General features: G+C 37.5%; 1 protein-coding gene across 1 annotated transcript in view; it reads right to left on the bottom strand.

Moving 5' to 3' along the window:
• Positions 1-1841: 1841 nt before the first annotated feature.
• Positions 1842-17861, bottom strand: part of ZNF217 (zinc finger protein 217) — a 36399-nt gene continuing 20379 nt past the window's right edge. The window contains exons 3-6 of the mRNA XM_074969949.1: positions 13446-13571; positions 10941-12539; positions 5354-5482; positions 1842-3960 (exon numbers count right to left, since the gene is read on the bottom strand). Of these exons, the coding sequence (XP_074826050.1) occupies positions 5373-5482; positions 10941-12539; positions 13446-13571 (1835 nt within the window). The 3' untranslated portion in view covers positions 1842-3960; positions 5354-5372. The remainder of the gene's footprint in view (positions 3961-5353; positions 5483-10940; positions 12540-13445; positions 13572-17861) is intronic.

The following is a 17861-nucleotide window of genomic DNA, read 5'->3' as shown; positions in this document are numbered from 1 at the left end:
CACTGTGAGTACCTGTATGTGAACAAAGAGCTCTAGTCCTTCACTGGAAAGGAGTCCCCTGAATCTGACCAGTTTAAATCCATTATATTTTTCTGGTATGTCTTGTAAGGATTTTACCCACATCTAAAAGCAAGAGCTATCACCCCATACAGCTGCCAGCGACAATCACCAAAACACTAAGTGGTACCATAGCAGTCCAGTCATTTCAACTTGAGGAATGAATACATCAAAAGGTCAGAGGACCACAATCATTATTTAGGGGCAGATTCTCAGCATTGGTCAACTGCCTTTGTTCAATTCAGGTGCTACAAAGGGAATAGAAACCAGCCACAGAAATTCCCATGCTTTGATTCCCAGCAAGCATAGCTATTTCCGGTACCTCCTTCCCCACAATCCCCAGCAAAGAGGCAAGTTTAGGGTCAGGAAGGAGGAATGGTTGGTGCAGTTTTATTCACTTCACCTATAGCTGGTGTCTGGTCCCTTACATCATAATTAAATTCACATACTTTTGAGGGCCACAATTTAGATCCCCAAAGAGGCACACGTGACTCCTGGACCACAGGCTGCACACCATCAGACTGCAGAATCTCCATATTTGCTTCCCTTCCTGGTCAATTTAAATCTTCCGCTGTATTTGACAAGTCCCAGCTCACTATCCCTTAAAATGGAGATCTTAGAAATACATTGGGCACTTTGTGCCCGGGCACTGGAATTACACCTGACCTGGGGTCTTAGTTCATATATACTATTTCACAGAAAGTTAGTGTATCCCTATGTGGAACTAAAACCTGTGGAAGATCTCACTCCAGTTAGCAATGCAGGGTGGGGCAGGAGAGAGAGAATGGAAGAATAGCAAAACCACAGACTTGCAAAAATCTCAGACTTTAGAAGCAGCAAGAGACCCTAAATTAATCATTTTAGTCATTCCATATATATTATCCACTTCATACACCAGGGTGGGTTTATTTTGCTGTTGATATTAAAGGAGGATAGTAATTACATCTTAATGACTGTACAGCAGGGCTTAGGGTAGATCCCATTTGTGCTTCAGTAGCAGACTACAGGATCTACTGCAGACCTCCTTTGCTAGAGTGAATGACACAGTCACCTTAAAAACACCTTAAAACCAGTGTAGACAAGCCTTAACCACACAGCTGAGGTTCTCATTTTCAAACATTTTAGTTATGAGTGAGAAACAGTCCTAGTCCCTACACATACTACTTTAAAGAAAGTCATTTTTTCCTCTGATTCCAATGCTTATTTTTAAGCTCCAGGCTTTCCATGGACTTCCCCTTCATTGACTATTAAAGCCAAGATCCTCAAATGAGTTTAGGCACTTACTTCACATTGATTTCAGAGGGAGTCAGGCACTTAAACACATCATATTTCCAACTCCTGCCCCTCTTCCCCCCATACACCCAAATCCAGTTTTCACAATTATTTCAGAAGGCATTTGTCCTCAGTGAACACTAAGTCCATGGCAAGTCTGAAGCTTAAAAGATCACCCCTTATTATCTGAATTATCTATGGAGGGTTCTGATCTCTTCCATCCACCGTTAAGAATGCATTGCATAGAGTGTAAATCTAGGAGACGTAATCAAGTGGAGATAACTGAAGGGGAGCATGGGCTTCTTTTGCAATCTTTCTAGAAAGACAACTAAATAGACATTCTTCAAATTAGTTGTCTGGAATCTTGTATTCAACTAACCTTCGATCATTTAAATATATATTATACTCACTATCCAGAGTCACTCAAGTGAAGATTAAAATATTTGGAAGTTTATAAAACAAAAGACAAAAAGCCAGATTTGCAAAACACCAAATATATATTTACATCCACATGTAATAACATACTCAACTAAAGTGAAATACATTATAAATTAAATGAGTAATGTGTCTACTGCTTGACAACTTAAGGTTTCAACAATCTTAAAAAAAATCAGACAAAATAGAATGAAATAAATATAACAAAACAAAATCAACAACTTGTACCTCTATACATGCACTGTTCTCTCCAAAGAAACATAAAAACCAGTAGTATCCCAATAGTTAATACTGATGGGCAAAAGTATACTTTGAAGTACAGGGCTGTAACTCCATGAAATGGGCAAATCTTTAGGTACATTGTTCTCTAATCCATTCCCAAGAGATTTAGGAAGAGGCCAAAAAATAAAACTTGAAAGTGTACCAGCATGAAAAAAAGATTTTTAAAGACAGATTTGGCAATTCAGATTTCATTCTTAATGCAGCCCTGTGGAATTTTTAATCACATATCCCCTTAAAACGTATAAAGATGGTTCCAGCATGCATTCTATAAGATTCATTGAAAGATCAGACAAAAAAATAGATTAGCCATCTTCCAAGTGAATTAATCTTCAAAAAAATAAGCTATAAAAGTGCAAAACTAGGGAAACAATCTAGATTATGTACATATGGCTCAGCTTATGAACAGGAAAAAAAGTAAATAGTGTACAATTTCCTGATACACAGCACTTCATTACATTGCCAGTTTACAGAGACATTAAAATTAGGTTCCATTTAAATTACAGGAACTAAGCCATACAACTAGAAAGTCGTAATTTGCATAATGAAAACAAGAATTTCTATGCTTGGCTATTTTACAATTGCTATATGAAGAGCAAAGAGCAAAACGAACAGTGCAAAAAAAAATTTTTACTAAAATATATGGAATTCAAAATTAGGTACAGAAGAATCAAGTCTCAATTACAGGCTTTACGTAGAAACAAAAAGTCAAAATATGCAACAGCTCAACTGGCAGATATCTGGCCATCCTCTAACAAGTTTAGTTGCCTGTGCATTAGAAAAAACTCCTGCTGTCTTCATAAAAATAGAGGGACCACAGTTCTCCCATAGCAGACTGTTCCTTAGTATACTTCCAACACTTCAGTTTGTAATTAAGATGCTAGGAGGGATTTCAAGAAGCTTCCGAGCACAGTCAAGCAGGCCAAACCATGATAAGCCACATCCCCTTAAGAAAACTTTGCAGTTCCATAGGGTTTTTATTGTAAGCCTGTTACATATTTATGTTATTTTTGAGTCTGGACAAAATGATGCAAAAATAAGGATACTATGTTTTTCCTAAATGAAAGTGTATTACATTTGGTAAAAACCTAAACACCTGAAGTATTCAAATATTTCCTGTTTGTCCTGTGAGTCCTCCGTACATTCTGCCACTAGAGTTTTTAACTGTTGGTGGAGATGTTCATTTCAGAGACTATGAAATTAACATAAGGAGAGAATTCTGACTGTCCCAGGAACACTATGAAAGATCCTGCACAGGATGTGACAAGAACTGCTTCTCTCTTTTGCTTTTTAAGATAAGTTGCTGGAAACATCAATTCAACAGAAGCAGAGAGTTTGCTTCAACAAATTATGGTCCTAGTATGTGCAAGATTGAACAGCAAAGAGTTAGCACCTTAGCTAGGATGATCACAATACTTCTAAACTGAACAATTTAATGTCATAGTTCATTTGAAAAAGTTATTTAAAAACTAACAGTAATAGCAGAAAAACGCAAAATGAGAAACTGCCACCTCTATGAAAAAGGAACAGTAGTTAAACCAACATGCTTAGATATTTACAGAGTTTACCTGAGGTGCAAGGATTATATACTATTTCAAAGAGGATCTCTTTTCAGCAGCACTCAAGTATGTAAAAATATAATTCCTAGCTAATATTTGGTCAATTAATTCTAAAGAAAAATATTATTCAAGACCAACATTGAGATATACATTCTCCACACCTTTATAACCCAACTGTTCAGACTACAATTTTTTATGGCTATTTGGTACAAATGTTAACAGAACCAATATTATAAAACTGTAGTGTTTTTATATACAGTACAATCACAGCTTAGTTCAGTAGCTTTCACCATTCATTTCTCTCAAGGGATGAACTGCAAGTAATAACTCCACAAAAATTGCATTTGCGTCCTCAGACCTAGAACAAACCAAAAAACAGTTTTGTGCTATAAACTAATAAAATTCAAATAATGCAGCTAGAGAAAGATGTTTAAATATTAAAATTGAAATTTATATACACGTTCTTTAATAGGCATATTTAGACACATTAATGTTTTCACATGAAATGTGGCATCTATTTGGTAGATTAAAAATTGGCAATTAAATCAGCTTTTCAAGACATTCAAATCATGAATAGAAATATAAGCAGGAAATAAGTTAGACAGACAGATATCCGGGCCGGGGGGAGGAAGAGAAACTTGAGTGGGAGGTATTTAGCAAAAAAATGGTCAAAAGAGACCCAAGAGACAGAGCTGTAGCAAAACAATCTAACGTGCTGTAGATATAAAAGCTTTGCTTTATGGACTAGAGGTGATAGTTCAGATCTCTAGAACATGTAGAATATGTAAATTGTATAGGTCTGGACACTGCAGCATTCAAGCAGCATCTACCTGAACTGGAAGGAATTCCAGAAAGAGGAACAAAAACAGAGACTAGAGAGAATATATATATAAAGCAAGAGTAAAAACTAGATACAGAACTGTTTATGTTCATCAACTGAGCATATAAACATGTCAAAAACAGTTCCCTCTCACTGTTGAGGATATGGTAAGAACTACCCTAGATTTTAGTGATTTGAGACAGGTGGATTATGTGACTTGACCAAGGTTACATAGAAGTCCCAACTCCAGAGTTACAGCTGACTGCCTTGATTACAAAAGACTTCCCCCTACCTCTCTTGGGGAACTAACTAACAAGGTTATATAACTCCAAGCACATGTAATACCTGAGGTGTCAATGCCAAGGAGTTGAACACCAGGAAGTGTTTCCAGAGGAACGATATACAGGATGTCGTGCAATCTCTACCCAGAAAAATAGTTAAAGCTCGACTCAAGTCATGATCGGACATGATAGCTTAGATATCAAGTTTAGAGATCAAGTTTTCGTAAGTGCATGAATCCTAGCTAATATCAGCTGCCTCCTAATTTGTAAGTTAATTCTCCATGTAGTTTTTAAACTCACATTTTAACTTTGTGTAGATCCTCCCCTTGAACACTTTAAATCTAGTTTAATAGATTTAATTTAAATATTGTTAATGCTCCCATTTATTTTGGAAAACAAGCTCCTCCACATTTACTATCAAGGGTGAAGGTTCTAAACCAAGTCATTTGGACTTTTCAAAATACAATCCTAAACACTGACCATGATACTTAGTTAATTTTTCATAGTAAAGGGGACTTTTGCATTCTTCTCACTGACCTAATTCCACAATTATTTTCCATAACTCTTCTAATAATTTCACGTACCACTATATTTGATGCCAGACTTAACAAATATCAAAAGTAAAGTCATTTATTAACAGGATTGTTTACCATTTCTTGAAGTAAATAATCAAGTTTTCTTGTCATTTGGTCGAAAACGTGCATTGCCAATAAAACTCTCATAACTTCGCTTTTGTAGCATGCTGTTAGATAAGTGTTGGTATGACACCGGCCTTTTTCCTGATAAAGTAAATTTTAAGAGGTATTAACAAGATTAGTTGGAAAACAAGCCTCATCATACAATTTACTCAATGTCCTTTTCATTTGCAAGTGAAGTGATTTTACAGTGCCTTTTCACCCAATGATTCAAAAGTGCTTTACACAAACTACTTATGTAGGTACGCTTTGCCACTGAAGTGCAGACCGCTATGGAGTGGAAGACAGCACTCAAACCAATGCACAGCACAACAATTTTAGAGGTACAATAAAGACATATTGCAGAAGAACAATCCTAAAAAAAGTGGTATGGAATTTTAGGCATCTAAGAAAAAATAAAAACTTAATATTAAGGCCTTATATGAAACATCAGTCCCATATACACATAAAGGTTCCATCACCCTTTCATTCTACTAAGGGTATTAGTCACTACCCACTGGATAGGCGGGCAGCGATTGATCCAAAGGGGATCGATATATCGCGTCTAGTCTAGACGTGATAAATCGACCCCTAAGCGTTCTCCCGTCGACTCTTGTACTCCAGTGCCGCAGGGAGAGTCGACTCACTGCAGCGGAGACACCACAGTAAGTCGATCTAAGTACGTCGACTTCAGCTACGTTATTCACATAACTGAAGTTGTGTAACTTAGTTAATTCCCCCTCCACTCCCCACCCCTCCCATGTAGACCAGGGCTTAAAGTTTTCCTCTTACACAGATCAGCAACATGTAAGCACAATATAACACAAGTTTTTTCAAAATAGCTTTATTATTTATTAAAAGACCAGTATACTAGCCTAAAAGTGAATATTTTCAATGAACTAGAATCTACATTGCCTTATGTCTATCACAACAACTTTTATTGGGCTTGCATTGTAAACTACTTTACAGACGTGTTCAATTTAATTTATTTTAAAACTGAAGTCATCTGTCTAAATGATGTGGTGCTAGTACAGGATTTCTACCTCCTCTATATGCATCACTTTCAAACAGAAGTTTTTGATAATTTACTATGCCATGATAACAGGCTGCATTTCAAGTTTAAGTTTCTTTTCAACGTGATAGTAAGTGTACAAAAAGCTTTAGTTTTTTTTTTAAATCTTTGTATGTATTTACATGGACAGACTTTGTAATGCCGTTACCAAGGCAGTATTGTGCTTATTGATTAATTACTAAAGGGATCACTTAAGATTTCTAAATACAGGTTTAAATCAATACTTGATCATATTAAATCTTATGCAATGTTTTTCACCTAAGCTAATAAAACTTAGAAAAAGGTCATGTCTGTTTCAAGAACCAATACTCCATTAGGATACAAAAGCTAAACTACTGTCTATATTCCATGAAAGCCTTAAATGCACTGTGAAAAAAACCAGTAAGGCTTTAATTAAATTTAAATGGCAAAGCTAAATTAATTTCAACAATCTACAAAATTGCTGGAATGTGTCTGAGCAATTGTCTTCAATTTTCAGTCTCGGCCAGATCAATCAGCCAACAGGTTACACTTGATAGAGTGTAGCCACTGCAAAGGATGACTAATTTGAGAGTAACACAAACTGAGCGGTTTCAGAATGTTTCTGTCTCTTCAGGGCAATGCAAACTGGCACAGTTTACGAGCAATAAACGTGGTTTAATCAAGTTTGCCAAGTGGAACATATTCTCATGACAATTTGATCCAGCATTTAACGTGATATAACATGTACATAGGACCTAAATGTTTCCACAAGACAAAACAGGTCATAAAAAGGGGTTTAACATCATGTTTTAGAACATCAGGGAGAAATAAGGGTACCAGAACTTGCAGCTGTATACCTGCAAACTATTTGCATATGCTATCTTATAAAACATATCCCTTAAGAGTTGCTAGTTGTTACTACTTTAAGGTACACCTGCATACTTCTAATGTGTAAGAAAGTTTCTCTGTAACTTATACCACAGAACAACATTAGACTTCTTTTCAATCTCCACCCTGTCCATTAAGTGTCTAATACTTGCACAATTTGGCTGTCTCCTCTTCCCAACCCTCCCCCTTCCCCCTCAGCCCCCAAAACAAATCCATCTGAATTTACTCATGTATGGGGCACCATCAAGAGGATTATCTGAGAGTTGGAGGCTAATGGGACAAGTCAATGAGATGAGAGTTTGCAAGAGGTTTTTAAATTATTTTTGAATGTCATCTCAAAAATGTATTGGCCTAGAAAGTCTACCTTTGGTTTCTATCTAGGTACTTCTAAGGCCTTCTTCAATGTAGTATCTAATTGAGGCCTTATGACCATTTATGGGGGAAAATGGTGGTTTAGATGACTAAGAAGTGGGAACTACAGAACTTATTTGATGAAGTTTACATTCTCAGCTGCAAGCTACAGACCTTACTGCCTCGAGGTGCAGAAAACTGCACCTGTAGGACTGTTCCTATAGATATAATAATTGCCACATGCTGCAATGTGTGTATTATGATGTCCACAAGCTCAGATTTCAGAAGCAGAATTTCCATCAGATGCCATAAAGTTTTAGCATAGGAAGAGGGCTAGGTTTGCGGATGTTTTTAAGAAGCATAAAGGAAGGAGAAAATCCAGGTGAACTCCAACATAGGCATTACAGGAATCTAGATAGAGTTTCTCATGCTTTGTTGCTTCTGTAAGTTGAACTCAATCACACAAAAAGGGTTTGTTGCATTCCCACCCCCTGTAAATTCCCATCCCTTTATTTCAGGGACTCCCTGAAATTCCCTCATTTCCCTTTGTCTCTGGCTGTGTGTCTCACCTCCATAACTTCTGCTGCCATACCATTGTACCCCATTCTGCCATGTGGCCTCCCTTCCCATCCTCTACTCCATGTCACTATTCTTATTACTATCTCTCAGGCAGAAAAAGCCATTCAGGTTGTCAATATTTTAAACTGAGAGGATTGGCAGACCTGAGATAGATATATACAGATGTGTGCGCACGCATGCGCTACTAGATGCAAGCAAGGGGCTTGATGTGTTCCCCTCAATTTCCTACTCCTGGATTTCACCAGAATCAATAGGGTTCTATTCATTAATACCTAGAACATTTCTTGAAATTTTGGATTATTGCATGTAGGCCTTGTGTTGCATGGCCAATAATGGCTTCAAGATCCACAGAAGGCCCTCATTTAGACTGAAGGACAGACCATCAGTTTCTTCTGAGCATGTAAACTGAACATTATTCACAATAAGCAGTTTAACCAAAAGATGAAAGGCCGAGACTGTTTCAGAGTTTATAAATGTGACTAGTGGATGGCTGTTTGTGTCTAGCCGTCAGCCGGTCAAAGAAGTTACAGGCTCTACCTCTGCTGCCAATGCTGTCTTGTGTTTTACTGAAACTACATAACGGTAGCAAAGTAACGTTTACAGACAGGTAACGTCCACATCAAATTAAGGCTTAAATGCTTTCTAAAAGCAAACTCCCACATTAAAAAACTTCAGTACTCAGCTAAAGTTAAGATTTTATCAATAACTTCTGCGAAAAGCCAGGTTACTTAAGGTATTTTGATATATTTCTCTTTTCAAAAAGCCCATCCATCAGACTATTTCCCCCCTTTTACTCCCTTTATTGTTATTTATATAAGAATGAAGACATACACCCTCCCAACCCAGAGAACCCATACCCAACTCACTATTTCATGTGTCTCCAAAGCAAGTCACATACCCTAGCAGCCAATGTTAACATTCAAGGCCTGGGCTTGAATGCTTAAAAATTAGATTAACCTAGCTATGTTGCTCAGGGCTGTGAAAAAAATGTCATGCCCTGAGCACCACAGTTAGGTCAACTTAATGGAAGAATCCTTTTTCAACCTGGCTACTGCCTCTCAGAGATGTGGATTAGGTACATTGATGGAGAAACCCCTTCCATCGATGTAGTGTAGTGTAGAAATATCCAACACCTTAGCTGTGCTGCTGTAGCCTACACATGGCAGAGGACTGCCCATGTGACTAGGAACCACAAATATAATTTCAAACACTCAGAAATGAATCAGATACTGCATTCCACCTCTCATCCATCAGATGAGAAATAAAGCTGTCACTCTTCCTCCCATATTCCCACTAGTGGAGACTAGGTTTACACATCTCCACCCAAAACACCCACACCAACACCCACTATACCTTTCAACTTCCAAATGCAGGTTTAATATGTTGCCATCACCACATCTTCTATGACCCGAACTGGTTCAGCAATATTGGTTACACACCACAATATACTATAAACGTATTACCTTATTTTCACAGAGGACAAGTTGCTGACAAAGTTTAAAAAGTACTTCATAACCACCATGGAAGCATGCGTACGCTCAGTGGTTATGAGGCACAATTAAAGTTAACAAATTCTTTCTATGTCTACAACATTGAGAGTTTTTGTAAAAAGCAATTGATACAGATAAGCTGCAAAGATACATCTTTTAAATTGTATGTCAAACTATAAATAGAAAGCCACTGAGTTCTACATAGTACAGCATTTCAACTTTGGTGGCTGTGTTAGACTGCAGTACAAGGGTACAAATAAAAACAGGTGAAGATAGAAATGGCAAGATCCCAAGTTCAAGTTTTTTTTCCCCATAAGTAAATTTAGTCTCTTAAGTCCATGTTGACCTCAGTGGGAGCTCTCAGATGTTCAACATTTTGTAAAATTAGGCAGGTGCCTAAAAATGGATTCATGCATTTTGCTTTAGGCTCCTGGTTTTGAAAATCTTGGTTAAGAGGGATATTTACCAAATGAAGTTACTACAGTAAAATGTTAATACTATTGATTAGTGATGGGACTTTTCAATTTGAATATTAAAACAGACACATTTAGACAGACACATTTCTAATGAAGTGTTCAGCTTCTGTTAAAAATTACGCATTAATGTAATCCACTGAAGTTTTTAGTTCAGATGTAGAATATACAGGTTTAAGGCAGACCTGAAGTAAGTTTTACAGGATTTAATATATTTTGGAGGTTGGACTTTTTTTTTTAAAATGCTCTCTTTGGAAGAAATGTGAAACATTCCATGGGGTCCAAGGTTTCTTTGCATGAGATGCTAAATGTTTAACATTTAGCATTATAATTCTTTAATATACTCTAGAAACATTAACTGACCCTCTGCAATGAAGGTTGGGAGTACTAACAGTAGCACATATTTGACATCAACGAATCAGAATAGCTGTCATAGTAACACTTAAATATTAACCTTTTAGAAAACTTCGACTTCCTGCAACAGATGTTTGTTACTGTGTATATGAAGCAACAAGTTACACTGATTGAATTTGAAGTCTGAATACTTGCTGTGACCTTAAATTTATCATAAGCCATTGAATAAGATAATAAACTGCTGACAAACCATCGTTTGCACCAGTAGCTACTAGTGATGCAGAGACAGTTTTGGGCATTTAAATATCTGATTTGAATCATTTGCCTTAAAATTAGAGCAAAAATTTAAGTTTTACCAGAGTTATAGTTGAGTATAAACAGAGAAAATACAGTACCTTCTATTGGAGAGCTGGTTGCTTGGCCATTGCTAGGTCCAAAAGAACCATAAAGCGGTCCAGGGCTATATGGCTCATAGGTTTTCAGAATAGTTAGTACATTTCGAGAATCAACTTCATCTGAATTCAGAAGCCCTTGTTTGGTTGGCAAAACAGAGGATGCAGGTTTGGCATGTGAACATTCCTGAGGTAACAGATTTGCATATCTGTTTGCAACACGAGATCTGCTCATGTCATATCTTCTGTAATTAATCCTTGCAGAGTCAATGTGTTCAAGAGCTAACAGATTAGGTTTCACTCTTTTAGAAGATGGTTCACCAAATTCTAAGTTTATGTGACCCACAGATCTATTGCAGAGATATTCTCTTCCTCGATTACTGAACCAGGCAGATTCATTAAGGGGAGAATCATAGGAGCTATTGATGCTGCTACTGACTACACCAGGTTGAGAAGCTGATATATTTAGAATTTTTGCTTTAGGTTCAGCTTTTTTTACTCTATCCATTACTGAAGAAATACTAGGATTTGAGTGCATATCTTGCTGTGGTTGCCGACAGCTACTCGCCTGAGCGCCAATGCTTTGTGGTTTGTAAGACTTCAAGTTACTTGGCGCTGAACTGCTAGGATCTACAGTAGAAAAAACAGGGACTTTGCTCTGTAGAGGGGGACACTGTTTAGTCTTCTCTGTATGCAACTGTTTTGGTTGCATAGAGAGGGAAGCCTTGCTTTTATTAGGGTTAAGAGACAGGGGAAGCACATCTTTACCAAGAAGAGCTGGTGGGCATCCAGTACGCCTGGCTTTAGCCAAAGCCTTGTTTCTGTAACCATTTTTGTTAACAGTGTCGGGATTGTATTTATGCATCAACCTCTGGTGTATCATAAGGACTTCTGGATAAAACGTTCTATAAGTACAAAATGGGCAGGTGCTGGTTGCTAACAAGCCTTTAGCAGTTGAGATCACTGAACATTCTTGCACTGTCCCAGTAGATAAATTTAACGGCTTTTCTTGAGAGCCCATTATATGCTTGTGTTTGCATTTTTCGGCGCTCTCTCTCATTTCTTCCACATTATTTATGTCCTTTAAGGCACCAGTCAACTGGATATCATCTCCCTCCAATGTCACTAAAGCATCTCTCTCTTTTTTATCAATGGGATCATTTGCCTGAGACTCCATTGCTTTTCCCTCTGCTTTTAGCTTATCCAGGTAAGGAGCGTCTGAGTTCTCATTCATTTGATTTGAGCTATTACCAACTGCACCCTTCTTTAAGTCCTGAGTATCATTTTTCATGGTCAAGATGACTGGACCACCCAATATGCTCTGAAAGGAAGACAATATCTCTTTTTGTTGCTTTACAGGTGGGCAGCCCTTTGCATCTTTGGCACCGTCAAAAAACTTTTTCAAGTTTTTGGTTTCTTGAGCACCATCAGTGGCTTGCAGGAGGTCCATCCCCTGACTCTGTAACAAAACTTTGCTGTCACTTTTCACATCTGTTGCGATATCAGCCTGCTTCTCCTTGTGATGCCTCTCTAAATGATACCTCAATGATGTTTTCTGGGCTGCTGCATACTCACAAAATTCACATTTGTATGGTTTTTCACCTGAAACAGTTTCATCAGAGAAAAAGTTTGATGCATATTGATTTAAAATCTTCAACATAATTAAATGATTCAATGAGTTTTAGAATTCAAAAGACTAAGAAAATATAGTGTTCTTCTTTTCTCCTCCCCCTGCTCAAAAACACACACATTTCTTATGCAGGCTCCAAATTGATCCATGACCCCTAAGAACTATACCTAGTGGTTGTTTGTGGGTGGTTTGTTTGTCTTTTTGTTAACTACAGTGACATCTTCTGGTTAGGATGAGAGTTTTTCCTACGTGTTCAGAAGGTGAACGGATGGCAGTTAGCAATCTGTTGAGCACAGATAAAGGAAATAAGCATAATTAAAGGGACCCCGTTTGATCAATTGCAGCCACATGTCGGCATGGCCAAAGACAACACGGGCTGGTCAGCAAATGGGAATAATATTAGCCAAATGTATAAACAGTCCTTTGAGAAAAAATAGGGACACTTCCGTTCATTAAATACACTGACAGTTTCTTTGGAGGAGGAGTATGTAGGGGTATGGAAAAGAAGCTTTACTGAAAACAGGGACAACAGGCTCTGACACAGCAGCGGCACATACTTGGGAGTTGTATTCTGGATTTTTAAAAGCAGTGTGATAATTAGACAAGGGTGAAAGGCAGGATACAATGTTACAAATCAAAGTGTAGCAGAGACATAAGTCTAGCGTGAGTCTAATTTACAGTAGATTTGAGTTTAGGAAATTAATATGCATAGCTGTTTAAGGCTATGTTTCATTTACACTTCAATTGCAACATTGGAGATTTTAGATCCTAATTTCAGCAATTTTGTAGATAGTTTTAATTTGTTCTTAACAGGAATCTAAAGTTCCCTCTGATCTTGCTTAAGCAGACCTTCTCCTGAAGAATTTAAAATCCTTTACCTGTATGAGTTCTGAGATGAATATTGAGGTAATAATTTGAGCGGAAATATTTTCCACAATAGCTGCATTCTCTCGAGGCCCCAAGGTTTTTAACTTTTGCTCTTTCCAAGCCATCTTCATTTTTATCTTTGTAAGAAAAAAAACATGCAAACCCACATTATGAGGAGTAAATGTAAATCTGGGCTCCATTTGTTTCAACCTCAAAAGCACAAGTGTCTGCTAGAAATCACCTTCCCCCCACCCCCATTTAATTAGGGGAGGCTAGCTCCCAATATAGATTGACAAAAACCCCTCTGATCTACTTTACTGCACACTCCTGCTATCTGACTGTCAAGAGAGTTTTAAGAGACTTCCAGTTGTGCGTCAGATAGTATTGTGGTTTGTGACTGATGAAGGATCCATTGGGTTTGAAACAAAATCAAAAGCTAGGCCCTAAGAGTTGAACAAATAGATTTCATTAACTTTAATCACGTATGCCTCTCTCCATTGTGTATACCATATCTTATAAATCCTTTACGGCCCACAAACAGACCAAATGTTTTCTTTAAGACAGAAATTTAAACTAGACAAGATAAGATACAGGCTTATAGTACACTGCTGCAGAAATTAGTTTGCACTAATCAATGGAATATCGTGGCTGGGGGAGACCATTTAGTATTAACAGGTCTTGGTAAAATGGTCTTCATTTTTTGTCCCTGGGAATTATTAATACTTAAGTTGAGATCTGGCAAACATACAGGGGAAAGGAAGTGACATGACTAGTGTTTCACAGAATTTAACATTTTTTTCAAGTTCGCAGTTAGAGAAACTTGGTCTCTTTCTGTAAGTGTAAGCACCAATAGTTACCACTAGAGGGTAGCAAGTGCAGCATAATGTCTAACAAGGACGAGGAGAAAGTTTTATTCATGAATACTATAAAAGTCAACTTTTTTTTTTTTAAAATCAGGCTGCATTAAGTACACCTTTGAGGACACCGTCACCACTCAGATCAAAATGGACTAGAAAGGATTTTGTTTTTAGTAAATTCATCCTTTTACTTGGTTAATCACTTAGTTTGTCAAATACCGAAGTGGCTTCAAATGGCTCAAACTTGTGCTGAAAGTATTTTATTTTTATTTTTTAAATTTATATTTATATTTAGTAGAAAATTGTGATAGCAGTTTTAAAACACACCCATTCAAACTGATATATGCATTGGAACTATGACTCAGCATCTCATGATAACTGTTTTAATGCAGGAAGATAACAGCAACTGAGAAGGAGCAACAAGAAGCACTTTTAGCATTTAATTGAATCAGTATCACAGCAGCCAAACTAAGGGTTGTACATTGCTAAAATTGGAAAAAATGCAATAGTGTGTGCCAGGACATTCTGTACACTGTGTCTTGAGGTTATGCAAGTATCCTTTCTTTAAATGCAGACACAAAGTATGTCACATGTAAGATGAAGATGCAAGACCACAGTTAGAAATTCTAACCAGTTAAAATACCATCTTTGCTATTTTTTTTACCCTAATCTCCAAAAGAGTACAATAAATGTTAACTCTAGAGAAATTGTTAAAGTTTTAATGTTCCATATATTCCTGTCCTACACAGGATTAGAACTTTGAATTTCAGCAGTAACAAACAGTTTGATCCTGACTACTCTGGCCAAGGAAACTGTGTTAGCACTTTTCTTCCAAGTAGGGTATTTAAGCATACCGGTCTCTTAGTCAATTCACATGCCAGTAACTTGCCTACCTTTCCTCTTTCTGGTAATTTAAGGATGTTGGTCCATAACATTGAATTTTGCTAACTTCACATCATTCAAGGGAATATGTGACACACAAGAGCAGTGACCAAATTGTTTAGAGTTAACTCTTCAGTTTTTAAAGTTCTAATATCTGCAGATACTAAACATTAGACTGTTCTGCCTGCCTCCACAATAAAAGCAGAAAATGAAGAATAACTTTCACTTTACAATATGGCAAGGCCATATGGGGAAGAAAAACTGGACATATTAACCCATAAGCTAAATTATTACTTAACTGCATCACTGAGACTGGGTGAGAAATCTCATGGCTAGAATATGGGTTGCTCAGGAAGGATGGGTGGGGGAAAAAAGGAGGTGTTGCATTAGACAACAGAAATACACATTTGTTTGGAGGTCCAGAAGGAGATTAAAGGCAGACCATTTGAAAGTCTGAGGAAGATATGAGAACAAAACAAAAACAAAAACATAAAGAGGGGCTGTGTCATGGTCAGAGTCTAGTATAGACCACCAAATCAGGAGGAGGAGTTGTATGAGACATTTCTAGATCAATCAATAGAAATATCCAAAAAACCACTAGATCTGATAGTAAGGGAGGACTGATTGCCCAGACATCTGTTGGAAAAGTAATGTGTCAAAATACAAAATGCCCAGTACATTCTTGGACAACTTTTTGTTTCTAAAGGTGGAAGTAGTAATTAAGTAGACTTCATTCTGACTAACAAGGAAGAATTGGTTGTAAAGCTGAAAGTGGAAGGCAATTTGAGTGAAAGTGATCGTGAAATTGATTCTAAGGAAAGGAAGGAGTGAGAACACCAAAATAAGGACAACGGACTTAAAAACAAAAAACTAACAAGCCCAGAGAACTGGTAGTTAAGGTCCCATGGAAAGAAAATTTAAGGGGAAAAGAAGTTCAGGAGAAACTGCCAGCTCTCAAAGAGACAGACACACCAAAGCAAACTATTCCCACATAGAGGAAAGAGGCCAATAGGACTCATTAGGAACTTTAACAACCTGGAGGAAAAAAAAAACCAGAGGAAACCTACAGAAAGTGGAAACACGGACACATTGTTAAGGGTATGTACAAAAGAATAGTACAAGCATGTAGGGACAAAATCAGAAAGATTAAGGCACAACGTAAGTTACACCTAGCAAGGGACACAACAAGCAGTAAGAAATGACACACACACACGTACGTAACAAGAGAAGGATGAAGGAAAGTGTAGGTCCTATACTTAGCAGGGAAGAAGAGTGAACAACAGATGGCTGAGGTGTTCCTATTTTGCTTCAGGCTTCACTAAAAGGGTAAATTGTGATCAGACACTTAACACAATTAACGTTAACAAGGGGGAAGGAACACAAGCTAAAATAGGAAAACAGGTTAAAGAACACTTTAGTTAGATGCACTCAAGTTGGCAGGGCCTGACTGAATGCACCCTAGAGTACGTCAGGAACTACCTGAAGGAATACTGGAACCATAAGCGATTATCTTTCGGAACTCATGGAGCACAGGTGACGTCCCATAAGATTGAAGAAGGGTAAACATAATACCTATCTTTAAAATGGGTAACAAAGAACTTGGGAATTGTAGACCAGTCAAGCTATCTTCAATACTTGAGAAGATACTGGAACAAATGATTAAACAATCAATTTGCAATCACCTAAGGGATAAGAAAGTTATAAAGAATGGCCAATATGGATTTGTCAACAACAAATCATGCCAAACCATGGCATTTCCTTCTTTGATAGGGTTACTGGCCTGGTAGATTAGGGAAGTTGTAGATGTGATATATCTTGAGTTTAGTAAGGCTTTTGGCAGTCCAATGTGATATTCTCATAAACAAACAAGAGAAATGTGGTCTAGTTGAAGTTACTATAAGGTGGGTGAAAGGCCATACTCAAAGAGTAGTTGTCAGTGGTTCGCTATCAAACAGTGGAATTGTATTGAGTAGGGTCCTACAGGGGTCTGTCCTGGGCCCAGCACTATTCAATATTTTCATTAAATGACATGGATAAAGGAGTGGAGCATATGCTGAATAAATTTGAGAATGACACCAGGTGAGAGAGGTTGCAAGCACTTTGGGGGACTGGATTAGAATTCAGAACAGCTTTGACAAATTGGAGAAGTGGTCTGAAATCAACAAGATGAAATTCAGCAAAGACAAGTGCAGGGTTTAATAGGTTTAACTGGCTAGTAGTAGCAGTAGTACTGCTGAAAAGAATTTGGGGGGTTACAGAGCATCACATATTGACTGAGCCAACTATGTGATGTAGTTGCAAAAAAGATTAATATTCTGGGGCGTAAAAACAGGAGTGTTGCAAGTAAGACACAGGAGGTAATTGTCCCTCTCAACTCAGTAGAGGTGAGGCCTCAGCTGGAATATTGTGTCCTGTTCTGGGCATCACACTAAATTGTGAAAAAATTGGAGAGATAATCCAGATGAGAGCAACAAAAATGAGAAGTTTAGAAAACCTGACCTATGATTAACCGTTAAAAAAGTGGGTAGGTTTAGTCTTGAGACAAGACGACACGGGGGGGGGGGGGGGTTGGGGGCTTGATAATTGTTTTCAAATATGTTAATGGTTGTTATAAACAGGATAGCGATCAACTGTTCTCTATGTCCACTGAAGGCAGAACAAGTAATTGGTTTAATCTGTAAAACAGGC

Source organism: Natator depressus, chromosome 13, assembly GCF_965152275.1.
Source record: "Natator depressus isolate rNatDep1 chromosome 13, rNatDep2.hap1, whole genome shotgun sequence".
NCBI classification, from domain to species: Eukaryota; Metazoa; Chordata; order Testudines; family Cheloniidae; genus Natator; species Natator depressus.
The sequence above is the reverse complement of the archived record's forward strand: the minus strand, read 5'-3'. Positions and strand labels throughout refer to the sequence as shown.